Source organism: Salvia splendens, chromosome 15, assembly GCF_004379255.2.
Source record: "Salvia splendens isolate huo1 chromosome 15, SspV2, whole genome shotgun sequence".
Classification (NCBI taxonomy): Eukaryota; Viridiplantae; Streptophyta; class Magnoliopsida; order Lamiales; family Lamiaceae; genus Salvia; species Salvia splendens.
Window position 1 is genome coordinate 3976977 of NC_056046.1, and position 27065 is coordinate 4004041.

The 27065-nt window shown below is 36.9% G+C and overlaps 6 protein-coding genes across 6 annotated transcripts; 4 read left to right on the forward strand and 2 right to left on the reverse strand.

The window, feature by feature from the left end:
- Positions 1-74: 74 nt before the first annotated feature.
- On the reverse strand, positions 75-5043 carry LOC121767991 (FACT complex subunit SSRP1-like). The gene is made up of 16 exons (XM_042164321.1): positions 4911-5043; positions 3928-4113; positions 3542-3647; positions 3178-3314; positions 2931-3014; positions 2760-2854; positions 2554-2662; positions 2307-2393; positions 2117-2209; positions 1680-1877; positions 1442-1587; positions 1195-1348; positions 967-1065; positions 702-881; positions 536-614; positions 75-461 (listed from the first exon to the last, which is right to left on the reverse strand). The coding sequence occupies exons 1-16, from the start codon at positions 4962-4964 to the stop codon at positions 334-336; spliced, it is 1935 nt and encodes a 644-aa protein (XP_042020255.1). The 5' UTR covers positions 4965-5043; the 3' UTR covers positions 75-333.
- A 1528-nt stretch (positions 5044-6571) lies between these two features.
- Positions 6572-8419, forward strand: LOC121767995 (ethylene-responsive transcription factor WRI1-like). Its single transcript, XM_042164330.1, has 7 exons — positions 6572-6960; positions 7105-7113; positions 7198-7286; positions 7371-7444; positions 7533-7583; positions 7669-7745; positions 7825-8419. Exons 1-7 carry the CDS (start codon positions 6687-6689, stop codon positions 8382-8384), a joined length of 1134 nt encoding a protein of 377 aa, XP_042020264.1. The 5' UTR covers positions 6572-6686; the 3' UTR covers positions 8385-8419.
- Positions 8420-9605: 1186 nt separating this feature from the next.
- On the forward strand, positions 9606-11276 carry LOC121768680 (AP2-like ethylene-responsive transcription factor At1g79700). The gene is made up of 7 exons (XM_042165223.1): positions 9606-9906; positions 10023-10031; positions 10120-10208; positions 10289-10362; positions 10453-10500; positions 10596-10675; positions 10771-11276. Exons 1-7 carry the CDS (start codon positions 9606-9608, stop codon positions 11274-11276), a joined length of 1107 nt encoding a protein of 368 aa, XP_042021157.1.
- A 432-nt stretch (positions 11277-11708) lies between these two features.
- Positions 11709-13886, reverse strand: LOC121767989. The gene is given in 3 exon segments (XM_042164320.1): positions 11709-13680; positions 13682-13708; positions 13710-13886. Coding segments are annotated over 3 exon segments (2022 nt in total). The 5' UTR covers positions 13851-13886; the 3' UTR covers positions 11709-11826.
- A 600-nt stretch (positions 13887-14486) lies between these two features.
- Positions 14487-18979, forward strand: LOC121767994 (V-type proton ATPase subunit d1). The gene is made up of 10 exons (XM_042164329.1): positions 14487-14764; positions 15415-15535; positions 16294-16401; positions 16478-16580; positions 16863-16943; positions 17040-17125; positions 17202-17261; positions 17335-17383; positions 18180-18314; positions 18496-18979. Exons 1-10 carry the CDS (start codon positions 14584-14586, stop codon positions 18625-18627), a joined length of 1056 nt encoding a protein of 351 aa, XP_042020263.1. The 5' UTR covers positions 14487-14583; the 3' UTR covers positions 18628-18979.
- Positions 18980-22699: 3720 nt separating this feature from the next.
- On the forward strand, positions 22700-25700 carry LOC121767180 (plant cysteine oxidase 2-like). Its single transcript, XM_042163394.1, has 5 exons — positions 22700-23169; positions 24317-24426; positions 24523-24685; positions 25092-25307; positions 25570-25700. Exons 1-5 carry the CDS (start codon positions 22974-22976, stop codon positions 25692-25694), a joined length of 810 nt encoding a protein of 269 aa, XP_042019328.1. The 5' UTR covers positions 22700-22973; the 3' UTR covers positions 25695-25700.
- The last annotated feature ends 1365 nt before the right edge of the window (positions 25701-27065 follow it).

Below are 27065 nucleotides of genomic sequence, written 5' to 3' on the forward strand. Positions count from 1 at the left end.
GCTACCAATGCAGCATTACACTTAACGAGAAGTTGATGAATTAACTAATTATGCTGAATAAAATCCAACTTGCATTTGGCTCTCAGAATAATACGAAATTAATTACTTTCATAATTCAAAAGGCTACATCTATTCCCAAACCCTCCTTTGATGTGAAACATAACCTTCATCACTCTAAATTTAGTTAGATTATATAAGCACATGCATCAACATGGTTGCATTAGCCATATCACAGATCTTTGTGTGACAAGAAACACACATGTATCGGCTGTAAAACCTCAGGGCTAGTAGACCGACTACATGAAACCTCAGACAGCCGTCAGCGATGGAACTCTAGGAGGTGTCAGATCCATCCGGCGAGTCGATTGCCATCGGCTGTGGATTCTTATAGCCACTGATCTCATCACCATAGCGTTTCTTGTCAGCCCGGGCTTTTGCTTCATATGGAGCCTTCTCCTCGGCTGCATAAACAACAGCATCAGCCTTGGGCTCATAAAAAGCAATGCTATGTAGAAAGTGGAATATGGTAAAATACCTGTCATCTTATTCCATCTTTCTCCAAGTACTTTTCCTACTTCTGTAAACACAATTCCTGGATTTGTCTTCTTCACATCCTGCATCAGAAAAACACACAAATTGAGTTTAAGGGTACAATGATAGACACATTTAAACACACTTAAGTATATTTAGGCTGTACAAACCTCTCTTTCGGCTTGAGAAAAGAACATGAAGGAACTCATTGCTTTTTTGGGAGCATTTGGATCCTTTTTCTTCTTTTGTTTCTTCTTCTTTCCATCATCATCATCATCTTTGGTCTTTTTCCTACTAGATGACGCCTTCACAGCAGAAGGTTCCTTCTTGGGCTTCTTTTTTGGTGTTGCCTAGAACACACCATATATTCAAGTCAGGCTCCATAAACTATTCAAATCAAAAAATAAAAACGGATAAGGCACTGAGAGATATTACCTCTTTCTCCCCTCCGCTGTCACTAGCATCAGAGTCGTCTCCCCCAGAGTCATCAGTGGGGGAGCCTCCATCATCTTTATCAATAACAAAATCTTCATCCTGTGATTAAATTAGTACATTAAGTGATGAATAAATTCAATCACATGTAACTGTAGTTGGTAGTTGCATTTTGCAAATATCTGCATGTGATACTTCAGAAAGACGGGAAAAAGGAAAGAGAAGCTGCACCTCCTCATCACTCTCATCTCCAATTGCTTCGTTCCTGATTCTCTCGAGATGTGGATCAACAGCATCATCAATATCACTCTGCAAAACAGCTGCCACTCCTTCGGCATTCGGGACACTCCCCGCATTGAAATTCATCATCTTCAAATCCTTCTCCCTGAAACATCATAATATCAGACACCAAGTTATGACCAACTTGACTATGAAGTTCAATCAGATAATAAGAAGGTAACAAGCAACAGGCACTCACTTGACAAATTCAAAGAGATTGTGATACTCATTTCTCTGAATATTTCTGAAAAGGTGCTCCTGCTCAGTCTTGAGTCTGATGAGAAAATCAAAATAATGCATGTTTGAACCTCCAGCAGTATGCCTCTCAAACTCCACGTAGTCAATCTATAATATGTTGGACAGAAGAGTGCTCAGGTGCCATTTCATCTAAACATGTTAAAGATTAAAGAAGCCCAAAAGGTAACTTCATACTGTACCTCCTCATGAAGAATTAGAGTGGGTGGCTTGGGTAAAAAGAAAAAGCTCTTTTCAAGAGGATATAGAACTCCATCTTCAGCTTTGAGTGATGATTTGACAGCATAACCATCCTGACTACTGCGGAATTTCCCTGGTTTGGTGACTTTGGCACCAGACAAACCACGCAGTATAGTAATGAAGACCTCATGGATGAGTCCCTGAAATATTAAGAAAAAGATGATGTCATATAATATTTTCTCTCAGCTTCCCAAGCAGACAAAATGGAAGCCCTCCATGGAGACAGGGGATCCAGTAAATATGAAATAAAGCTATTTAGAGGAATATAAGGCAAATGTGGTATGGACTACCTACTTTACAATACAACTGTCAAGAAAGTAGTTTGAGATCCAGTGAATTAAATGGTGAATCAGCATTTTATAAATTAATAGGTTATTACCTTGTGATCTGGGTCAAGCTTTTCTTTGTATTTGGAATTGTAAAGGTCTTCACTCATTGATAAAGTGGTGTCCATAATAGCATCAGTCTCAAACTGTAATGAGTTTTAAAAAAGCAGAATCTCATTAAAACTTCAAATCAATCCTATAACTTTCATGTTCAACTAAAGAATTAAACTATTAAATATTAACCTGCATCACAATATGTGGATACAAGGTTTGGCCCTTCCTAATTGGAGGATCGAGTGTCACGACAACAAAGGTGTGTGGTTGGTTGAACTGCAGGAAAAAAAAATTACATAGCCATTAGAGGTGATTTATGAAATAGGTAATCTCCTGTTATTCGAGAAAAAATTATACAATAAATACAGTAGATTTCACAATATTGATAAGTGCAGATACCATTCATATAGGATGTTATAGAAGGGAAAGAAAGTACCTTAGGCAACCAAAAAACACGAACTACACTGCTGTACTGAATTTTGAAGTCATTAGCTTGTCCTTGGAGACGTAAAAAGGAAAGATGAAGTTCGACACTGTATCGTCCCCTGAACAAAAAATAATGTCAGAAAATCTGCACCAGAGAGATTACTGATGTCGGGCTGCAACTTATTCAAAATTATTCTAGAAACTGAGGTAACACACCTAGGAGTAAGTATGGCAATCCCATCAAATGTAACAACAGCTTCTTCACCTCCTGCTCCAACATCTGCCATTGAGACAATCTTGTCTCTGAATACCTGCAAAATGGGCATATTACTAATGCCGAAATGACTGAAAGATAACCAACATACAGGATTCATGTAAAAGAAATACCTGAGCAGAAGGTCGATTTTCATCACCAACAAATTGAGTGTTTGAATTAGGGATGTGGAAACTTATTTCCATTAATGAATCTTTCTGCAAGAAATAATATATTTATCAAATTAGCAAGAAATTACCAAATAAAAGGAAATCGATCTAGATTGACGATAAATCTTACACAATATTTTTCTATGTATCACGGTAGATGCAATGAACACCAGACAGCCATGAATACTGAATTACATGGAATAATAAGTACCTCGTTGGCACCAGTTGTATCATCAACATGAAATTCCAACATGACATCATTTTTCCCTTGTAGCTGGGTTTGTGCTACGTCCGCTAGAGATATCTCAAATGCTTGCTTATTGCCCACAAGAAAAGTGAGCGTATTCCCTGGGAATCAAAAGAGTGTATAAGCTATCCATACATCAAACAATCATATTCATTTGATCCTAATGATTCGATGCCAACAAGGATACCATACTAGCAAAAAAAAGACAAAAATGTTGACATTGTTTCAAATGAATCAATTGAGCATCTACAGACATATCTATATGATGACAAACTACCTTATGGAGACAAAAAAGAGTACATCAAATGTAATGGGAGGTATACAATACCATTTAAATCAACTTCTCCCCAATTTTTTCCACTGACAGAAAGCTGCTTCTCCTCTGGAGTTGCTGAGAAGTTGGACTGGAAGAATGTATTAAGGCTCGCAACATCCTGCACAAAAAGCATCCACAAGGGCAAGTTATCATACCAAGTGGTTCTTAGAGTATGTAACTCTTCCATTGGAGGCATGACAAAGTTGTGATGAGAATACATGCAGAGTATGAATAGATCACTTTTAACGGCATCGCAAATTGATACACACAAATAGCTTTTCCCCATACTCCATCATTTTAAATTACAGGAAGTTTGATCCAGTTATGACACAAGTAAAGAATCTCATTCTTGGGAGCTCGCAGTTCTTAAAAAACACGAAAAGAGATAACACACCCACCTGATCACGGAAACCAGTGAACTTGTAGTTGAGGCCATCTTTGGTCCGAATTCCAAGTTGGTTAGATCGAGGTACTTTCATCCATGTAAGGCCCAGCAAATCGGATTTATCAACATCCACAGCCTTGCCACCTCCTTGTTTCTTCCATATTATCCCACCTGAGTGGACTTTAAGTTGTCCTGGATTCTGCAAACGAGGGCAGGACTCAATTTCCTTTTTTCAATGACAAAAAAAGTACTCACTCCATCCCCGATTAAGAGTCACTCTTTTCCATTTCGGTCCGTCCCGATTAAGAGTCACTCTTCCTACTTACTATATTTGGACATCAAAAATACCCTAAAAGTCAAAGAGGTCTCACATTCCACTACCTAACTCCATTTATTACACTACACATTCAAACACTTCCTTAAAACCCGTGCTCGGTCAAAGAGTGACTCCTAATTGGGGACGGAGGGAGTATAATACTCAAGAATAACATCACCAGATTCTCGCAAACTAAAAATTCACATCACAGAACCACTAATTTCAACTTTTCATCTTCTTTGTTTCGCTTTTTTCTTCTTTCCCTTCAAGAGTTCAACTAACTCTCAAAGAAAATCTAGTTCATTCACCTTGAGAACCCCAATTCAACTTATCCATGTCCACCCAGAAAGTTTTTGACACAAAAATATCACATTTCGACAGGCTATCCAAAGAAGGCAGCTCAGATAACAGATCCTACCACAATACAATTGTCAGGAACACTAAACATCCAACAAATTCTGATCACCTCGTCCGAAAAGAAAGAACACAAAAAAACCCTAATTTTGGCACGACAATATGGATTAACACAGGAAAAATCGATGTAACAGCTTTTCTGATGCAACAACACACACACTAAAACTAGGGTTAGGGTATATAGCCACCAAAATTAGGACATGAAACAGTAAAAAATGATGAATTAATTCGACAATGAACAAAACGGAGCAAAATGAATCACTCACAGTTCCTCCACGACCACCGAGAGAGATATTGTTGAAGGAATGACCGTCCGCCATGGTTGGGAAGCGAGAGTTAGGCAGAGGCGCGGGAGAGGGTATATATACTGAGTGGTGGGGTGCGCACAATATAACTGTGGCGCCAACATTTACAGCAGAAGAAATGAGGAAGCTCACGTGGCTTTCCGTTTGGGCTCAACTGATAATGGGCCACATTATTCAATTGAATTGGATTCATGAAATAGCCCAATTAGTTTTTATAATGCGGCCCAATCATTAAGCTTTAATCCCGATTTCGAATTCGCACTCTCATTGTAATCAACTCGACGGTAATTTATACTGTTTCATAAATTGATTTTGAGTTTATTCAATTAACAATGCTTTAAAAAAAAGGCATAAAAATATTACATTCGCCCACAACCAACGGTCATGTAGCAGTATTTTTCCAAATTTTGAACCGTCTACAAAAATTAATTACCTATAATTAATACTAATTTTTTCTTCTATTTTATCTTTTATAAACTAGTACTATATTATGTTTGTGATAAATAACATAGTCTGCCCCTAACCAAACCACCCAAACAAATAATTAATTTATAACCTCAAAGTTGTATAAATGATTCATTCATTCTCCAATACATAATACAAATCCAAAACATACCTACACAACAAGCAAGTATTATTGATTTTGTTTGTCCTCTTATTTATGATGGTAAAAAATTAATTATATATATTTTTTATTTTTTGTATTTCAATCATAATCCTTCAATTTATTTTTTGACATCATAATCGATTAATCGAAACATAAATTAAATAACTCAAACACTCAAATCTTGCTCTATCCCATCAGCTAATCTATCACATCCACACCCCTAAATAAAATGACCACTTGATGTCTTAAATATTGCAAAATGAGGCTGTTTCTTTCTTGCAAGATCCATACACGTAAAATTTTACGACGTTTTGCGCCAACAGATCTTCTATTTGTTTTGTTGGATATTTTTTTTCTTAAAAATGAAATATAGAGAATATTACAATGGTTGATTCCATAGTTTGAATCGCCCAGCATAATTCAGTCACACTCCCCCTTTAGAGGCACATAAATAATCACATAATTTGATGCTTAATATAGGACAAAAATTTGAGTATTAGACTATTGGTTTAATGTAATTAAATTATGTAGACGATGAATCCAATAAAATGCTCATGTCTAAACTTATTATGCTACCTGTCAATGTCATTTGAAAATTCCACACTGACATTATTTTTTCATATTTGCTTATGTTACCTGTCAATGTCTTTTGAAATACTACAAGGAGTACTAACTAATTTTACTTTGACAACATGTTTGGGCATCAAAATGAATTATTGTCCAAAATCAATATAGCTTTGCAACATTTAAAAAAAATCTAATTTAACAACATTCCTCGCTTATATGGCATAAATTAGTTTGTGATATAGTATCAATTATATGTAGAAGTATAGTTTATTAATAGTTAACAAGGGGTTTAAGTCCCTTACCGAGTTAACTTTTATATTTAGAATATATAGTCTCTAACAAAATAAATTTATATTTCCGCTCGGATCCTTCCATTATAGAATATGATATAAAAAGCAAGTTGTCCGAAGTCGGCCTCGTTTCCATCGAGGTTGCTAGAGCTAAAGACACAACATAATAACTCCAAAAATAGCATTGTTGCAATGCTGTCTCTATATATATACATAGATGAATCCAGATTCCAGTTTATGTAAGAAAAAAAGAGCAGAAGCTGCAGGCAAAAGATGGCGATGGCGATGAGGATGATAAAGAGCGAGGCAAGGCTCCATGCAGCCATGCACGACGACACCACACGCGTCAAGCGCAGGCGAAGAGATCCCTCTGTCTCTGAAGATAAGGCATCAGTGGCTGAGCCCAAGCAGGCGGCGGCAGCCACCACCGTGAAGAGAAGCTCCAAATACCGCGGCGTAAGCAGGCATAGATGGACTGGCAGATATGAAGCACACTTGTGGGATAAACTGTCATGGAATACTTCTCAGAAGAAAAAAGGCAAACAAGGTTAGTTAAGTTTCTTCCTCTTTTCACTTTCTTCATTTCCTTAAATTAACTCTTTTTCTTTACATAAAATAGCATCTGACTGTAAACTCTTGTGTTTTTTCTTTTCATGGTTTTGTGCTTGGAATGGAAACTGTAAATGTGCAGTTTATCTTGGTGAGTGAATTCACATCTTCCTCAAAGTGGTGTTGTTTTTTACAAAGAGTTTAATTGGGACTGATATTTATGAATATTTATCAGGGGCTTATGATGATGAGGAAGCTGCAGCAAGAGCTTATGATTTAGCTGCACTTAAATATTGGGGAACATCAACTTTCACTAATTTCCCAGTATGAATATCACACATGTATATTTTTTCTTGTTTCATGAAATAATTTTCTTCAACCAAATTAACTGTAACACATCATGTGCAGATTTCTGATTATGAGGTAGAAATTGGAGTGATGCAAAGTACAACAAAAGAGGAGTATCTAGCCTCATTGAGAAGGTACAATTCTGGTTTTATTTACTAAACTACTACTACCAATTTATTTTTCTTTATCAGAATCATGCTAATTTTATTGATGCTAATTTAGGAAAAGTAGTGGCTTTTCAAGAGGTGTTTCTAAGTACAGAGGAGTTGCAAGGTAATGCCAACATGTTAAATATAATTATGTGACAAAGCAAATACATCTAATATATCTGATCATAACATGTGATTACAAAATGCAGACATCATCATAATGGAAGATGGGAAGCAAGGATAGGAAGGGTGTTTGGGAACAAGTACCTCTATCTTGGCACTTACAGTAAGTTTCGTCTTCGTCCCATTTGTTCAGTTCATGCTCGGATTCGTGTTGCTGAAACTGTGGTTTCCATCCATTGCAGGTACTCAGGAAGAGGCAGCACGCGCCTATGATATTGCCGCAATAGAGTACAGAGGAATCAACGCTGTCACCAACTTTGACTTGAGCAACTACATCAGGTGGCTGAAGCCGGGAGCAAATGCCCCAGTGGCTGCTGCTCAAGACACGAAGATGGGGATAGATCTGCCGCCTTTGGCACCAGCTTACTTAGCAAGGGAGGAATCTCAACCTCTGTCTCCCTGTTTGAAAAGAAAAGCTTATAGTGCAGCGGACCTTCAGGAATCGTTTTCTTGCAAGAACCCCATGAGTCCTTGCAGCAAGCCTTCTCCAACGGCCTTGAGCCTGCTCTTTCGGTCGTCCCTGTTCAGAGAGCTCCTTGAGAAGAACTCGTATGTCTCGGAAGAAGAGATTCAAGATGGGAATACTCAAATTGAGAAGATGGTTGGGAGTGGTGATGGATATGGAGGGATGTTCTCTAATGAGAGCGAAGATATCCCGTTTGTGCTGTCTGCAAACAGGCATACCATTGAGCTGCAAGGGCAGCTTGATCTCGAATATAGCTGCCCCGACAGTATCTTCTGATCAGGACACTGCTTCAGCTCAACCCGAGGCTTCTGTGTGTCTGTACATACAAAAAAGAGCAGTTATGTACACTTGAATATGTTGATAGTCTTCTTATGTTAGAGACATGTATACATACCATAAAACAAAATGGAAACTAAAATTATGTGTAAATCACACCAACTTGTATGGAAAATCATATTCAAATAGAGGCATTTAAGCTCAAACACTGTGCCCCTTTTGAGGTTTCTCTAGTTTGATTTCTAACCTTTTTTGCTGCACTAAAAATTATAGTACCTAAAATCATCAAGCTCATCACAGACAAGTATTTTTACCTCTGAGAGAATTGGTATAGCACAAACCATGACAGTTAAAAGACGTATATTTAAGACACAAAAGCAGAAGTATTCCATCAGTATACATACTATCGTGCACAATACATGAATTGATTCAGTACGCATACTATGTAGCACAACACTAGTGCAGCATTTTTTACCTTCACCACTTTTTCAGTGTAAGTTTCTCCTCCGAGCCACTTTAGAGACGAAATCGATAGAGATTGCCACAAGGCTTCTGATTACAGATGGGATTAAAAAAATCAATTTACCCAGGTTTAATCTGTTGTGTCTTGCAAATTTTCTCTGGTGTTGATTTCTCGTTCAACTGTAAGAATTTCGTGTAAAAACGAGTATAATCTGGCACAAAATGACATCAGTTGAAACACTGTAAGAAAAAGAGCAGTGGAAAGAAAATTTCACAGTTTACTTATTCTGAGGCAGGAATATTTCCAACAATGTAACTATGAATCTTGTCCTACATATTTCCACAGTTTTAACTTATTGCAACAAATATATACAAAAGTATTAGTTGCTAGCATTTGTAAGTTCGATGTTAGAAGCAGACAAGACAAACTGGAATGAAGATGGCCCTTGGGAATGAAGAACAACATATTCTATATCAAGAGTTAAACAAATGTAACTCTTGAGTTAACTGATCCAAATGGGAGGCTGCTTGTCTAGATACCCTACAAAGACTGTATTAGCGTTGTCTCAAACTCAAAAACGAGTGTCATTGGAAACATCTCTCTTTCTGTCCTCATACGATAAAGGACATGGCAACATTGGACAAGACATAATGAGACCAGAAGAAGCATAGGCCTTATATAAACATGTGGTTTCGCATTCCTGTATATCAGGCAATAGTCATTCATAGAACATTTGCAGGAGACGAAACACAGTGAAAATGGAAATGGCTTTGGGAGAAAGTGAAGTGTACGGGAAGAGGCAGTACTCGTGCATGACAGACTGCGCAGCTCCTGAGATGAAGTGTGTGAAGCGTAGAAGAAGAGGCGCAACTGCTTCTGTGCTTGGCAGCACACAGCCGGTGCAGCAGCAAGAGAATGACTCGATTTCTGCTCCAAAAACTGTCCAGAGGAGTTCGAGATTCAGAGGCGTCAGCAGGCATAAGTGGACAGGAAGATACGAAGCACATTTGTGGGACAAACTTACATGGAATGTTACTCAGAAGAAAAAGGGAAAGCAAGGTGAATATCCATAACCGTTCTCCTCTTTTTCTACTCTTATTACTTACAGTACTTGACATGAAACCTGTGTATTGTTTCATGATGGATTCTGCTATGGATATAAAAAACGGCAACAGTCTATCTTGGTGAGTACAAACTCATTGTTTTTCACCATGAATCTCAATGACACTGTTCAAGACGAACATAAACATTAGCATTCAAATATTCTTTCAGGTGCATACGACGATGAGGAAGCTGCAGCAAGAGCGTATGATCTAGCTGCTTTGAAGTATTGGGGGACGTCGACTTTCACTAATTTCCCGGTAAGTAATCTAGACATGAAAAACGTGTAATGGTAAACAAACCACGTACTTATGAAATACTCATCTATTCACTGCTGCAGATACCAGATTATGAGAAAGAACTTCATATAATGCAGACTGCAACAAAGGAAGAGTACCTAGCCTCTTTGAGAAGGTAAATTTTAACTGTTTAAGCCAATGAAACAAGTTTTTTTTTCTGTTTCGGAGACGAATCAATTAAACAAAAAAATCTTCATATTTGCAGAAAGAGCAGTGGTTTTTCAAGAGGGGCATCAATATACAGAGGAGTGGCAAGGTATATGATCCAGAAAAAACGATTCTTTTTTTTTTTTCTCTTTTCGTGTAGCTATTATCATTGATTTATGAACTCATCTATGTAAATGAATGCAAACATCATCAGAATGGAAGATGGGAAGCCAGGATTGGAAGAGTTTTTGGAAATAAGTACCTCTACCTCGGCACCTACAGTAAGTGAAATTCAGCAAAAAACACGAAGAAAAAGAAAAAATTTGAACATTAGAAAAGCACTGGTTCTAAACATCATGAGAATTTATGTGTGTAGGTACCGAAGAAGAGGCTGCACAAGCATACGATATAGCAGCAATAGAATACAGAGGAACAAATGCAGTCACCAACTTTGAGTTGAGCTCCTACATTAGATGGTTAAATCCGAGAGCAAACAATTCAGTCCCTCTTCAGGAATTGAAAGCAAGCACAAATCAACCAGATGCGCTGTCGCCTCTTTGCTTGAGTAAAAAACCACACTTTTCGTGCTTACCAGCAACGCCTTGCAATATAAACCCCATGGCCACGAGCATGCAGGAGGAGTTCAAAAGAAACACTGGAATTGGCTCGTGCAACAAGTCCTCGTCTCCAACAGCATTAGGTCTACTGCTGAGATCTTCGAACTTCAAGGAACTGGTTGAGAAGAACTCAAATCTGTCAGGAGAAGAGAGCAGTGATGAAAAAATGAACAACCTGCAACAGAGCACTGAAGGCAGGGATATGTTCTACAGTGTCCCATTTTCACTGTCTTCAAATAGCCATTGGATTGAGCTGCAAGGATAACTCCATCATGGTCACAAACCTCTATTTACAGTTTTCACCTGCAAATATATGTATATATGAAGATTTTTTATCTTCTGCCTTTTCACCATTATGACTGTGCCTCGAAACATGGTTTTTGGAAATGTATCTTCACCAGTTCTTTTCTCAGTCGTTACTGCTTATTTTCTGATCGTTCAAACATTCATTTCAACATTAAGATTAAGAAAGAAAGATCGAGGCAGATTCAGCATGGTTTTAATTAAAGATTATGACAAGAAAAATCATCATGTCCTCAAGTCTGCAGTATCAACAATTCAAACATCATAATTCGAAAAATGAACATAACAAAATCTTAATTCGAACTTTGCAATTCTGACCTAACAAAGCATCAATGTAACATATCATGAATCAATGTAAGAGAAGTAAAACTATATTTGCTGGCCAAATCAGGTATAAAGCTTAACAAAATTCCATTCCTGGAACCGGTGAATTATACATTGCAATCACCTCTCCACTTGAAATACAGATTTGTTGATCCAGACATGCTAAGAAGCCTAACATTTGCAAAACCTCAAAACTGTTTCCTCTTGTTTTGAAAAAACTTGTCCCTTTTCGCATATGCATAGACCAAAGCAATACAAATCCCAACACACATGAGAAAGGACGCCCATGGAAACGGTGGGTCCTTGAAGCAGACAAGCGACGCCTCCAGCTCCTGGGACGCTTGGTACACGAGCGAGTGCATCCCATACAGGTCGTGATCAGATGACCTCAGGTAGTACAATGCCATCTCGTAGTCAAAATGTGAAAGAGCAGAGATTGACTTCTCCAGCTTGTACCTAAACAAGTTCCACCTCTGGTAGAACTCAGTCTGCCGGTTATGCCCCAGAAGCTTCCTCTCCCCGCCATGTGCAACAATTGACTCAAGAACATCAATCCCACTTGTGATGCTGTAGTTCAACGAAGTAAGGAACACATTCCTACGGGCAGCATCCTTCTGGACAAAAGACAATGAGGGCATCTCCGAGAACGGCCCAAACGGGGTCTGTCCAACGCTCCACGTATAGTCCACGAGCGAGCTGTTGTGCCTCGGGCTCCATACCATATGAGTTGGAGAAATGCCCCACATGCTCTGCAAGATCGAGCCTACCAACGGCCTCTCAAGCTCACGAGTCTGTATGAACATGTGGTGCCCATTGCAGCTGTAGTCACTCACAGCCTGCGTGCTCTTCGTCCTGACCGCTATCACCATGTCCTTAAACGCCACGGACTGGTGATACCGGTCGAGCAACAGTATCGCAGTGATATCAAGATCAAAGACATACACAGGAAGAATTCTTCCGAATTCCTCCTCAGGAACCCTACCCACCCTCCTAAACTCATTATTAGATTCCAAAATCGTCTGATGCAAACGCTTCGAATCCAAATACTCACTCACAATCAAAGTATAGTTATCAAACAAGTATCTAGACGTGTATGAAGTGGTAGCCCTAGCAATCGCAAACGAACAAATAGAGCACTCTGAATACTTCAATTCATATCTCTTGAAACTCAAGCTCTGATCCCCAACCAACAATCCACGGTCATTAACATCATCTCTGAAATTCCTCTCAATTGAATTCCAATCCAATCCCACACTACCACTACCAAAACCTTCACCGCCACTGATATGAATGAATTGAACAACCAATTTACTTTCAAAAGGCACAGGAATCCTCAGAGATGGAACCAGCAGTACCTGATAAGCACTCGACACAAGCGACGCCAAGTCAGAGAGCAGCGCCTTCTGAGATTTAGGCCGGCCGTGGAGCGCTGCCATCGGATGAAACTCACCTTTGGGGATAACTCCATCGCCGGATAAAGCAGGACCGTAATCGACCGGTCCAGCTCCCAAATCGATCCATAAATAGCGGTCTTTTCCAGTCCAGATTGTGCCGAGGCATTTGGTCGAACCGGGGGAGCTCTCGCCGGGGTTATAACTGTAAGCGTAGGGTTTCGATTGCTGCGAACCGAGGTAGATGATGTAGATGTGGAAGGAATTGGCGTGTTTCTCCTTGTCGAAATCGTCGCGGATGATCTGATCGACGAGGGAGTAGGGCACGGGGGTGAGGGAGGAGCGGATGGGGTGGGGGTGGGAGGAGAGGTGGGAGGAGAGGGCGGAGGAGATGGAGGTGGAGAGGGAGGGAGGGGAGAGGGCGGGGGTGAGGTGGAGGGAGTGGGAGAGGGAGAGGTGGTGGGGGGAGGGGGAGTCGAAGGGGGTGATGGCGTGGAAGAGATCGGAGGTGAGTGCGGAGGAGAGGAAGGAGGCGAGGAGGGAGGGGGCGGAGGTGGTGAAGGTGGGGCCGACGAGGTGGACGGAGACAGGGACGGGGAGGGAGAGGGAGAGGAGGGAGGAAGGGGTGGGGGGGGTGGGTGGGGAGGGGGTGGGAGAGGGAGGTTTTGATGGAGGAGGGGGAGGGAGAGGAAGGAGTCGTTGGAGGCGGGGGGATCTTTGCGGGCTTGGTGGGAGAGGAAGGAGTCGAGGCCGGAGATCGGGGCGGCGGAGGCAAGGAGGAGGTGGTGGAGAAGGAGGAGGAGGAGGGCGGCCGGCGGCATTTTTGCGGCGGCGATGGATTGGGGTTTGGATCTCAACTGCGGAATTGACTTAGTTAAGAGTGAACGAAACGAAGCTGGTCAGAAGTGCTATATTTCTTTTTTTATTTCATTTTATTTTATTTTCTGACATAAATAAAGGTAAATTACTCCTTTTTACTTATAAAATAGTCGAAATTAAATGAAATTAAATGCTTAGTATAAAAGAATAATATTTGAAAATTTCTGGTTTATATAATATTTAAAATTTGAAATGAATCATGATGTTTCTAAAATATTCAATTCTATTCATTATTACACTATTCAAAATATATCAATTGCTAAACTATAGATGGATTATAATGTAACTAAAATGGTTTTTTATTACTCTATGTATTTTTCCTCTCAACTCAAGTGAACATAAATACCCTTTTCAAATTTAATTATTGAGAGAAAAAATGTGAATGTTGAAAACTAATTAATAAAGAGATATTTTAAAATTCAGTGGATATGACACCCATAATTCATTGAAAAAAACTAAATATAGTTTTTTTTAATGAAATTTTCAATAATTCGCAATATTTAATTTATTTATTATAAATTAAATTAGGCTACGTGGCTATAAATCTGTTTATTTAGGGATATTTTAGATCAAATATATGTACATGCAGTAATTCATCCACCTCGACAAATCTCGATCTCAAGGTTCTTACTTCTTACCGATTGCGATCACGCTTCAGATCTGTAGCATCCAACCATGTACGGATTCGAAGCTATGACCTTCAACATCCATGGCGGTTACCTCGAGGCCATCGTCCGGGGCTACCGCTCTGGCCTCCTCACCGCCGCTGATTACAACAACTTATGCCAGTGCGAAACCCTAGACGACATCAAAATGCACCTCTCCGCTACCGAGTACGGAACCTACCTCCAAAACGGTTAGTCAATTCACTAATTTTATATTCCGATTGTTAGTTAGCTACCGGGTTTGATTTCTCGAAATTGATGATCGGATTTCCATTCTGTTCGCTGTGAGGTTGATCCGCTTCGATTTAATCTCTGGTTGTGTGATTTCGTGGGAAATTAGACCCGGAAGATGTAATTTTTTCGTTTAGGGGAATATTTTTGAGATCGGGGGACGATTATGTAATTAGTGCATTCCGGTAAAGTCGTTAATCAAGTTTCAGTTCACAATTTGCTTTAATGAAGTGACTCTTGCTAATTTTGCTTATTGACTCATGTTCTTCCGTGAGCATTGTCAGGTTTTGTCTTATAGAATCAAGTTATTTGTTACTGTTATCCGTTATCACATACCTTTTCTTTTACAAGCCTATGAGAAATTCCCCTTGATCTTAAAAGAGCTTGCTCGTTGTTGGGGTCAGTAGAACAATTCGCCTGTTTTTTCTTGTTGAACTTATTTTCCAAATTTGCCTGCTGTATACAACTAGTTGGTCTCTGAAGTCGATAGTTACTCATTTCATTAGTAATGACAGACATGATTGTCAGTTTGTTAGTATTTTTTTTGTTTTCTTGTGAGTATCCTTGCCTCTCAACCTTCAACTCTTTTCCGTTGTATTTTTTAATGCAGAGCCATCTCCATTGCACACGACAACAATAGTGGAGAAATGCACCCTTAAACTGGTTGATGAGTATAAACACATGCTGACCCAAGCTACCGAGCCCCTGTCAACCTTTCTAGAGTACATCACGTATGTATATATCTCTTTCACAGTTTCTCTATGAATTAATTTCAACTCAATTGAACAATTGAGAGGATGCCGTTATGGGAGAAGAAAGAAGCAAACCTTCAAAAATGCAAGTAGCTCCTTTTCACTTTCGGGATTCTTTCCGATCAAGTGAAAGGAAAGCCTTTCCCAGATTTGTAGTTTGTAACATGTGCTTGTGTACTGGACATATCTTTAGGGGCTGTTTGCTAAGATAGATAACTTAAAGATTAATAAAGTTGTTTGTCTAATATATGTGTTTTTCTCATATTTTGTCTTATCTCATCTCCTCTTTCTTGTCAAACGATTCCATAGTGTGGGTAGATTTGAATGTTATAATATTAAAAGACATCTTAAATAGTGCTTTAAGATTGTGTGGATTTTTTAATGAGAACCAGTTACTTTTTGGTGTTTATGACAAGCACAAGACATGCTTATATTGTTTCCTTGGTTATTTTTAAAGGTTAATTAGATATGTTTCTTACCTATTTTTATAAACAATGAGGTTGGTCATAGTGTCATACTAAAATGAGTTTTATAGAATTTCTAGATACTATTGAATCTTTGTGGAGACAAGACAATATGAAGTTTGTTAGTTTAATATCACGCATTTTGTTGTTGGGGATACCCTTTGCCCTTATTCCCAAGCTTTATGATATTAGTGATATACTGTATGATTTACACTGCCAAAAGAAAGGACATAAATAATCATTGTTAACCTTGATTGTTTGGCTATTTTGTAGATACGGTCACATGATTGACAATGTCGTGCTAATTGTCACTGGAACTTTGCATGAGAGAGATGTTCAAGAACTGTTGGAGAAATGTCATCCTCTGGGAATGTTTGACAGGTAGTATATCTATTACAAACATTTGGATACGATCTGATTTTTTTCCCGCAAATAACTCAGCCATTCATTTCTACAGCATTGCCACTCTGGCGGTAGCCCAGAACATGAGAGAACTATACAGACTCGTGCTTGTCGACACACCCTTGGCTCCATACTTCTCTGAGTGCATAACTTCTGAGGTCTTCATTAACTGCTGCCTTCTCCCCCCTTGTTGTTGTTCTTCTTCTTCTTCTTCTTCTTCTTCTTCCTCTTCTTTCTCTCTTTTTAATTTTCAAAATTTGGATTATTGTGTCTACACAATTACTGATTCTGGCCTCACTTTATTCTGCACTTATATACTACTCACCATTATCGTTTTTCCTACATTGAATTAATTTCTATTACAAAAATATATGAACACCACAGACTTGTATTTCAAGTGTTTGAAGTTTGAACTTGTCTCTTATTTGGATTTTTTGTAGGACTTGGATGATATGAACATAGAAATCATGAGGAATACACTTTACAAGGCATACCTTGAGGATTTTTACAGGTTTTGCCAGGTAAGTGGTCATTTTTCAGTGTAAAAGATCCTTTGCTTTTCTATACTTTTAATCTGTTTTTTTTTTTGTTTTTATAACTTAAAAATCTGCATATAGAAACTTGGTGGGGCCACTGCAGAGCTTATGTCTGACCTCCTGGCATTTGAGGCTGATAGAAGAGCAGTCAATATCACTATAAACAGGTTCCACTCCGTGATAAATTTTCATAGTATCAGTTCCAGTACAGTATTTGACCCCCTCTCATGCTCCTTTCTCCAGCATTGGCACTGAGCTTACTCGGGAGGATCGTAGGAAGCTGTATTCTAATTTTGGCTTGCTGTGAGGATTCTGCATTCTTTATCTGGTTTTCTGGTGCCTCTTTTCCTGCCACTAACTCATTCTTATTTGATAGATATCCTTATGGTCATGAGGAGCTTGCTATTTGTGAGGATATAGACCAGGTACTTAATTACTTTCCTAGTTTCCTTCATATACTCTCTTCTGGGAAGAGTCTTTAGTTTGTTTGTTAAGTGGTAATTTTGCCAAATGTTATTTGTGTGTGTTTTGCACCCCCCCCCCCCTCCTCCGACAAAAGAAAAAGATGTGATGGGCCATTGTTGTCTCAGAGCATACCTCAGAGAAGTTACACCAATTTAAAAGTTAATTAAAGAATCATGTAAGGCTGAATATCCCTTTTTTTCTTCAGGGTCTAGCATTTAGGCTATGATATTCTTTATTTTACAAGTGTTTTGTACTAGTAATTACTTAAAAGTTATTTACAATATGATGCTTGAAGATCTCTGTGAACTGGTGCACTTTTCAATCTTCTATCCAAACAAAAGGGGTGAATACACATATTAAGACCTCAGTAGGATAAATTATTTCGAAACAAACTTGCTGCATGCTTGCTTTCCATCCTGACTATTTTCCCTTATCATTACTATATGATCGTTGGTTATTGTGTGGGTTACTTATCTAGCTGTCATATTTAAGTGGTCCATTTTCAATTTTGTCAAGTTAATAATGACACCCCCCATTTTGGAGGGGTCTTTTGCATCTTATATCATATAGTGAAATAAGTTGGTTTGTGGTGACAGACTGACAGTAGAGTAGTTAAGGTCTAATAACATTTCAACTTATACTCTGAGCTGTTTTAAATTTATTCCTCTAATCGTGGCCTTCTCATTCAGTATATTGTCATCTTCGTCAAATTCTTTAGTTTTTTAAGCAACTCATTTGTTTTGCCAAACTTTCTAGGTTCGTGGTGCCATGGAGAAGTATCCTCCTTATCAGTCCATCTTTTCCAAGTTATCCTATGGCGAGAGTCAGATGCTTGACAAGGCATTTTATGAAGAGGAAGTGAAACGACTTTGCTTATCATTTGAACAGCAGGTTTATTTTCCGGAGCTTGATGTTAAAATAGTTTTAAAATAGTACTCATTTATTACCAGTCACTTTAAACTATATTTCTGTAATTGTATGCATGATAACAAACATTCTATGTATTACCTGTATGAACTTTCCAGCGATTCATGAATACACAAAACTGATATCCTCACTTTGGTTTATGCAGTTCCATTACGCTGTATTCTTTGCTTACATGAGGTTGAGAGAGCAGGAGATCAGGAATTTGATGTGGATATCTGAATGTGTTGCCCAGAACCAGAAGTCGAGAGTGCATGATAGCGTTGTTTTCATATTTTAGCAAGTCTCATCATCATTGCATATTTATGTAAGTTGTTGTTTGCATCCAGCCCTTGGTTGATGGGAAGCTGCTGAGAGTATTTGTTCATACTTTCAACAATAAGTTACGTGGTTAAGTGGGAGATTTTCTATTGACATGAAATAGTCTGTGCCGACGAATTATTCTACTGCACAATAAGATAGCACAGATATGCTTCATCTTTTTCTTTTGTATTTGGACATATATTTTGCTCGATCAACAGCAGTAAGAATGTGTAAATCACCCTAAAAGCTTTGCTTTGCTTTGCTATCTTCATGTATTGTTTGTTTGGAGAGATATGATGCTTTGAAACAATTTATTTGCATTTTGGCCATTTATTTTAGCTTTTTGCAGTTTGGTCAATTATTTTATATTGTTGATTGAGTTATGGTTCTTTCAATCAACAAAATTTTGTTCAGTTTGGTGATTGCAAGTTTGCAACTGCTAACCAGATTTTCAAATGTTGTCATTGCAAGTTTGCAATTTTATTTAGTTGAGAAGATTATGGTCATTCAATAACTGGGATGCACGTAGATTATCTTATGCGACCTGTATTTTACTTTGTTTTTTTGGCATCATGCCTATCTTTTAGTCTATTTATTCAAATTTTGTTTTATTGGAAATGATATCAGACATATTCAACCTCCAAGTTGGCCTTTTACATATTTACAAATGATATATGTGGATGTAGTCCTGCAATTAACAAAGAGTTAAAGGAGCTGGTTGCATGTTCTTTTAAAACGGTTTATATGGTTATGAAAGAAAAACAAAATACACATTGAGAATCAAGCTTGAGGTTCTCGAGAGATTCATCGATAGCTCAGTGTGAGAGTTGAGGGCTCTGGTTCTCTCTATCTTTCGACTAAACCATTTCTAACTTTATTAAGTAATTTTTCTAGGAAAACTGATGGATTTGTAGAAACAGAATAATATTTGTTCTCAGACCATCTCTAATCATACATTAAACTCTTTTTTGGTGTAGAAAACTTCGTCAATCATACATTAAAATCAAACTCATTTTTGGATTTAACTACGGAACAATATTAAATATGGTGCTACTGCAAAAATTTCCGAAATATTGCAAACAACCCATTATTATTTAATTAATGTGAACTAAAACATGAATAATAAATTAAAACAACAAAATGAAAAACGTAATCTAATTATTCGGTAAATCATAACTAGATCTTCCAATATTGTTGAAGTACGAAGAATATGTTTTAGTTGCATTATCATCTGGCCATTCTTGTTGTTGAGCTATTTTCTGTAAAATGTGTCGTTTTTCAACTTAAAAATAAGCACGACTATGAGGATAGTCTATGGAGCTCAAGTTCATAGGCATTGCATTATTTTCTTCCCTCATTGTTTTGTGTTCTTGGGCTACCTTTTGATTTTCCACAAACTTAGCCATATGATCATTTGCTTTTTTAACACCATTAATTCTCTCATTTTGTTTTTCAAGAGCAAAGGGGAGGTATTGTTCTCAGACAGTCTGGTAGATCACTTTCAATGTAATATTTCCTCTGCATCCTGAAAAAAATAGGAGTATTAAATATTTATCGGAATGCAAAGTAATTTATTTTAATACATAAAAACAATACTACAAATGACCTATTATATTTCGTAAATTACCATAGTTTTTGGACTAAACTATCCATGTTCTACCATCACATTTCTAGTAGAAAAGGATATTTTAGAAAGTGTGAAGTATTATAGCATAAACCAAAACGACGTTATTATTGTGTCATGTAATTTCAAAAATAAAGTGTAAATAGCTTTGAGTGAATAATGAAACTTCATTCTATAAAAGCTAACAAAGCCACGATATTATCAATTTCTTCTAGAAATTCTTTTAAATACGTTCCTTTACTCTCACTTTATTATCTACAAGTATCCATATGTAACAAAGCCATATTTTTTTTAAATATTTTTTCACATAAATACGGAGACATATTTAATGGCATTTGCCTCAATTAAATATCACCAAATTACGGGAAAATAATAATAATAATAATAATAATAATAATAATAATAATAATAATAATAATAATAATAATAATATCTCTGCGACCAGAATTTGAAATAATTTGTATTCTTGCTACTGCAGAAATCAAGCTCACGAGATTCATGTTTGCATTAGCAACAAACTATGACTGGTAAAGAATGCACGTTATTTGATAAATTCATTGATGTTAATACAAAATATACCTACCGAACTTACGTTACAAATTGTAAAGTTGATTTTGGTTGGTGAGAAAATGAAAAAAGGTCGTACAAAAATTAAAAGATAGGATCGTATACGATTCACACGAGTATAATTTTCCGTTCCAACTATGAACTGTATAATTAAAATAAATGTCATTTTTTAAATAGAGCTCGAATTTAAATTAATCTAGTCTCTGGTATCTTATTAGTTTTTCATTTTAATAGTCCCTATTCTCGTGTTAATTATACTCTTTTTAAAATCTATTGACAATGAACTGAAATTGTAAAATAAACTTGTAATATGAGTACTACCTTTTTTAATACTTGGAGATCATAATATGCCAATGAAAACTACAACACGACATTTTTTCCAAAACATCAATGACTCGTCTCTAATGTTGTGTGTTGGTGAACAAAAAAAATATTACTCCTATTAATTAATATTAATATGCTGTCGTGTAGAGTGAGTTATACAAATAATATAATTGTCTATGTATAATTTTATATCTTGCAAAATAAGACTTCAATTTGAAGAAAGACTTCGGGTTCATTCGTGATCTTTTTGTCATTTTTTTTCTTCGACATTTCTTGAGTTTATTTAGTCTTTAATAATTAATTTTTGGGTTAAGCAAATCTCCCAATTCAGTAGTGTTATAATAACAAAAATGTTTCATCCAAAGTCATGTAAATGAACTAAAATAAATTATTAAAACATATAGTAATATAAAATGTATGTATGGAAATTACTATGTGTAATAGTAATATTCTAGCGTTTAGTATAAATAATTTAAAAATACTCCATATTATAGTTAATGCTGATGCACTAATAATTATACTGCTAGGGCTAGAAAATGAGAATTCCAATTATTGGTAAGACAATTATTGATAAATATATATAGATATACTAAAACGGTTACATAAATGATCGATATTTTTTGTACAAAAGTTTTTATGTATCGTCCGACAAGATTCATGTACTTAAATAACTCAAAATTCTTTTAAAACGAATAACATCCGTACAACGAATCCGAAGACAGTCAAACGATATTTGCACCTGTGATTCGATACAAGATTATCTCTGTATATTAAGACTTTATATCATTTTCAGTCAACGACACTCAATATACATCGAAAAACTTTTTTATCAACCCACCTATTTCACTTGACCTTAAAATTTCAACACACCAAAACCTAAACTTGCAAATCTTATATTTAGGAGTAAAAATACAAGGATCAAAATGCAATTATCATAAAATTAGAAAATTAGCACCAAATATTGCAAATCTCGAAATAAATCCTTAATCCATTACTATTATTTTATTTAAATCAATCTATTACTTTGATAAAAATTAGAAAGTAGAAAGTGTCCATTGTTTCAAAATTTAATTTATCAAAAATATCTTTACTCATCTTATTTAATGAAGATAATTCAGAATTGAATATATATAAAGATCAAGTGTGGTGTGAATCGTGTGATATGATTCATTAGATACCTAAAATATTCAAATTAACCTATACAACTTAAATATATACATTTTATTTAATTCATATATTGGAGAATTCTAATTTTCTTGGCTACTATAAAACGATAAATAAATGTAAAAAAAAACGATCAATGAGTTTAGTTAGGAAATAGGAGTAGTATGGTTAAATAAGGCAAAGTCAAATTCTTGAAAAGTCCAAATGTAAAAAAAAAAAAGATAAAAGAAAGAAAACAGAGAAAATCCGCTTTTCTGTACAGCCCATTGGAATTGTATGGCCAGCCCCCGGTTTTCACTTCACTTCTTCCTCAAACTATCGATATATATATACCCCCATCACCCCACCCCACCTCCTCCAAACAATTTGATCTTGGCCTATACACACATGTATACATACACACAGATATGCGATACATTCATGTCAATCTTTTCGTACAGGGACTGCTGAATGCATAGTTTTTCGTATCAAACCAGGAAATATCATATCACAACTCTAATTATACCCAACTACTTCCTAAAAGAGCACGACCCTTTTTCCATTTTCTTGATTTTCACCTTCTTGTTTCATCTTTTTTGGCACCCACCGCTGGGATTTCAGTGCTCTGTTTTTACTCTGTTTTCAAGATCGAGTCTTTACCCTGCATGAAAATGAGGATTGAGCCGAACGGGAGCGGCGGGAGGGGGGAAATGAGCAGTGAATCGAGGAAGGGGAAGCGGCGGCAGAAGAGGATTCCTGCTGTTCAGAAGCTTTATGAGACTTGCAAGGAGGTTTTTGTTGACTGTGGGCCTGGCATTGTTCCCTCGCCTGAGAATGTGGAGAAGCTTGCTGCTGTTTTGGGTATTCAAAATTCAAATCAATCTCTTTTCATTTTTTTATTGGGGTTTCAAATTATTAATCTTAATTTTCTGCAGTTTCTGCTTAGGCATGGGATTTTGTCAATGTGGGACAATTTTCAGTGGTTTTGCAAGAATGGAAAATTTGCAAGAACACTTTTTTTGTATTTAATTTGGTTGGTGAAGGCTATGAATGTAGCATGAAAACAAGGTGTACTTTTGTGATGGAATTGAATCATATGTTGTTGGAGGGTGGTGGTGTCTGAATTTTGTGATAATGACTCTCTGATTGGTTTTTCAAATTTTTTTTTGCAATTTTCTTGTGAAAATGGTGGATTCCGTAATTGTGGGATCAATTTACTTTTTTGCCATCTGCTTGGCTCTTGAAATTTTGTGCTACATAAGTGGTGCCATGTGCCTTGAAATTTGTGTGTTCAAATCTTTCTCGAACCATTAATGCAAATCCGAGGTTTAGTGACCCAAACATCATCAAGTACGTATCACCGCATGTGAAGCTTCATGTTCCCTGTTTTAGAAACAGGCTTTTGCATCACTATATTTTTTTATTACCCTTTTTGTGGTATTGAACTACTCCCTCAGTCACTCTTTCACCGGGCACGGGTTTTAAGGAAGTGTTTGAATGTGTGGTGTAATAAATGGAGTTAGGTAGTGGAATGTGGGACCTCTTTGATTTTTAGGGTATTTTTGATGTCCAAATATAGTAAGTAGGAAGAGTGACTCTTAATCGGGACGGACCGAAATGAAAAAGAGGGACTCTTAATCGGGGACGGAGGGAGTATTTTCTTGCATAAAATAAAATGCCAGGTTTCCAAAACCCCCCCTTTGCTGATGCTTTGTGACTTGTCCACATCATGTTGTTGAGCTGCTGGTTTTTAGCTATTGCAATTCAGTTGTATCATAAATCATAAACACATTTCATAAATCAAAAACACATTTCAAAATCTAGTCTTTCCTTGGTGCAGTTAAATGGTTTTGTTTTTGCTATGTTTCTTTGTCTATACAGTTTGCTAGTGTCTATAAAGAATTGTAGAAAATGTAGTTCCTATTTTGCCAAACTGCTAAGTTTATATCATATCCTCTGGTTTTGAATCTTTCTACTAAGTTTTAACACATGTGATTGATCCCTGCAGATGGAATGACTCAAGAAGATGTAGGCTTGCGGCCAAATATGCCGTGTTTCAGCAAGGAACGCGCGCCTATCATAACTTATATGCGCCTCCATGAATGCAACAAATTCTCAGTAAGTTTCTTGTTTTTTAATGAAGAATCACTTTGTCGATTCTTGATTTCACCAGTGCACGTGATTTGAGTGAACCATATTGCTTTGTTATTGCAGATTGGTATCTTCTGCTTGCCCCCGAAGACTGTCATTCCGCTTCACAACCATCCTGGAATGACAGTTTTCAGCAAGCTCCTGTTTGGCACAATGCATATCCGGTCCCTTGACTGGGCGGACAAGGCGGATGATTGCAAAACGATGAGTGCTGTGGATCCCAAAAGTATGTCCTTGTTGAAACTAATTTCTTCTTTGTTGGTCCTACTTGTGAATTACATTTGTTCTTATGGAAAAAATAGGGGATTATGTTATCGTAGTTGTCCCTATCTGTGCTCGTTTTTTTCACTCTCTTAGTCCGTTTGTTTGCTCGTTCTAGTTGCTCTTTTAGCCCTTACGGTATCCCTATGTTGATCAAGATCTTCCAATGTAGTTTCCATTCAACTGCTGAGATTGTTAGACTTGTTTCGAACAGACCGTAGTAAATAATGATGTGCAGTGTTTGACAGTTGAGATGACTAGGAGACCTTTCGTTGTAGACGAATCTTTACATCCATAGCATAATAAGTGCAGCACTTGTCTATCTCCTCCTTTGCCTTCCATTCTGTGTGTTCACATTCATCTTCTCGCAGACAACAACGGTCTATGTCTGGCTAAGGTGAAGGTGAATTCGGAGTTGACCCCACCTTGCAATACCTCCATTCTCTACCCAGCCGATGGGGGCAACATGCACCGGTTCACTGCCAAGACAGCGTGCGCTGTTCTCGACGTGCTTGGCCCTCCATACTGCGACCCCGAAGGCCGTCACTGTCAGTACTACCAAGAGCTGCCATTTCCCCAAATTTCAGGTACAAAAACCTTGTTTCCTCTATCACATGGAAGCTTCCAAAAATGATCCCTTTTGACATTAAATAGAATCTAGGAAACTTCCACTTTGTTTCCATTCCTCCTAATCAGATCCTAGTTGTGATTAATAATTACAACATGAAGACTAATAAACCATCATTTGGGATTAAAAAACTCTAATTGAAGTGAATGCACTCTACATTTGTATATACACAAGTTTGTGTCATGTATTTCATTAATAATTGGTCATTGTTTGATATACAGTCGGCGGCGACGTGTCGGTGGAGGTGGAGGAGGAGAGGTTTGCATGGTTGAAGGAGATGGAAAAACCAGATGATCATGTGATTGTAGGAGTGGCCTATAATGGTCCTAAGATAGTGAGGAAGTGATGATGGTTTAAATAAGGAAGTAAACATCTATCTCCTTAAGGATATATATTTCCAAATGTAGTACACCTTTCCTGTCCATTTTTTGTCCCCACTCTCTCTTGAAAGGGAAAAGGGGGCGTTTATGTCGCCCCCTTTTTTTGGAAAGTTTTATGTAAATATTGGCAGAGTTTCTATATGTACAGGAGAGAGTAATCTTTATGTGCATCAGCAAAGAATTTGCCTTAATCTTAGACTTGTATGTTAGTGGTATATTATACTTTTTGTGCTATTTAATCAAGTATTGATAAAGATGTATGAAATTCGTCTAAACCAAAAAAAAAAAATTAATCAAGATTTATTGAATATCAAAATTTGTGTTGCGGGAAAACGAGGGTTTTATGTTGTGAGAACGATCTACTAATTAGAAGGAAAACATATTACCAATTCAGTTGTGTTTCGTTAACATGAAATAATTGTAATTAGTTAAATGTCGAGATACAAATATAAGAAGTGACATAGGAGAGACGAGAGAAGAGGATGATGGCACGACTTGGTGATGGTCAGTGGTCGGGGCGTGCGTGATCGGAGAGGCTGCGGCGGCAGTGGGATGAGAGAGAGAGAAAATTTTTGGACGTGACACTTGCACGATATAATTTTATTTTTTTTCTTATCTTTATTTTAAAAAAAAGGTTTTATCTACAAATTTAGAAAAAACTTAAATTCATATATTTCTAAATTTTTTTTCGTGCAGTTTTGAGTATGATTAAAATTAGTGTGTTCACAGACAATTTTTCAAATGATATTATGATAATTTTGTTTTTTGCTATGATTGAATTTGACTTAATCAGATTTGTGGGAACGACAATTCAACATCAAACCTATTTTATAATCATTTAAAACACTCAAACAATAGTAATAATATAAATAAAAGCGTCAATATATCTAATCATGACTTTAGAAATCCTTTATTGGAGTGTACTTAAATAGTCCTATATGAACTCATAATTCTAATCTTGATGCAGAATTGAAAATTGTGGAAGTCATGTCATAAATGGTCTCTACTCTCAATTAAATTTGAGTTCCCACTGATAGACAAAACGTGTCATAATACATTTTGGTGATTAATGTTTCACTATCAACATGATGTTCTTATCAGTAATAAATTCTGAAATTTAAATCCCATTATTATAACTTAATTTCATTGGCTAGGCTTCAATAATTACTAGTACTAACATTTATATATGATTATAGACTAAAGTCCTAAAATGGTCCTTAACATATTGCGTTTTTTTTATTCTGGTCTAAAACATTATCTTTTGAATTATTCGGTCCCTCACATTTGAAATCGGATCACATTTGGTCCATTTTGGACGGTTCCGTCAAATTTTTGAC

Excerpts from the sequence above, each read along its gene's own strand:
- LOC121767991 (XM_042164321.1), bottom strand. The coding sequence starts at position 4,964 with ATGGCGGACGGTCATTCCTTCAACAATATCTCTCTCGGTGGTCGTGGA. Across the intron at positions 4,114-4,910 it reads TCGGTGGTCGTGGAGGAACT|AATCCAGGACAACTTAAAGT; the intron begins GTGAGTGATTCA and ends CCTCGTTTGCAG. Across the intron at positions 3,648-3,927 it reads TCACTGGTTTCCGTGATCAG|GATGTTGCGAGCCTTAATAC; the intron begins GTGGGTGTGTTA and ends CTTTTTGTGCAG.
- LOC121767995 (XM_042164330.1), top strand. The coding sequence starts at position 6,687 with ATGGCGATGGCGATGAGGATGATAAAGAGCGAGGCAAGGCTCCATGCA. Across the intron at positions 7,287-7,370 it reads CAACTTTCACTAATTTCCCA|ATTTCTGATTATGAGGTAGA; the intron begins GTATGAATATCA and ends CATCATGTGCAG. Across the intron at positions 7,445-7,532 it reads TATCTAGCCTCATTGAGAAG|GAAAAGTAGTGGCTTTTCAA; the intron begins GTACAATTCTGG and ends ATGCTAATTTAG.
- LOC121768680 (XM_042165223.1), top strand. The coding sequence starts at position 9,606 with ATGGAAATGGCTTTGGGAGAAAGTGAAGTGTACGGGAAGAGGCAGTAC. Across the intron at positions 10,209-10,288 it reads CGACTTTCACTAATTTCCCG|ATACCAGATTATGAGAAAGA; the intron begins GTAAGTAATCTA and ends TCACTGCTGCAG. Across the intron at positions 10,676-10,770 it reads CCTCTACCTCGGCACCTACA|GTACCGAAGAAGAGGCTGCA; the intron begins GTAAGTGAAATT and ends TTATGTGTGTAG.
- LOC121767994 (XM_042164329.1), top strand. The coding sequence starts at position 14,584 with ATGTACGGATTCGAAGCTATGACCTTCAACATCCATGGCGGTTACCTC. Across the intron at positions 16,581-16,862 it reads CTGAGTGCATAACTTCTGAG|GACTTGGATGATATGAACAT; the intron begins GTCTTCATTAAC and ends GATTTTTTGTAG. Across the intron at positions 17,384-18,179 it reads TTTGTGAGGATATAGACCAG|GTTCGTGGTGCCATGGAGAA; the intron begins GTACTTAATTAC and ends CAAACTTTCTAG.
- LOC121767180 (XM_042163394.1), top strand. The coding sequence starts at position 22,974 with ATGAAAATGAGGATTGAGCCGAACGGGAGCGGCGGGAGGGGGGAAATG. Across the intron at positions 23,170-24,316 it reads GAAGCTTGCTGCTGTTTTGG|ATGGAATGACTCAAGAAGAT; the intron begins GTATTCAAAATT and ends TGATCCCTGCAG. Across the intron at positions 24,427-24,522 it reads ATGAATGCAACAAATTCTCA|ATTGGTATCTTCTGCTTGCC; the intron begins GTAAGTTTCTTG and ends TTGTTATTGCAG.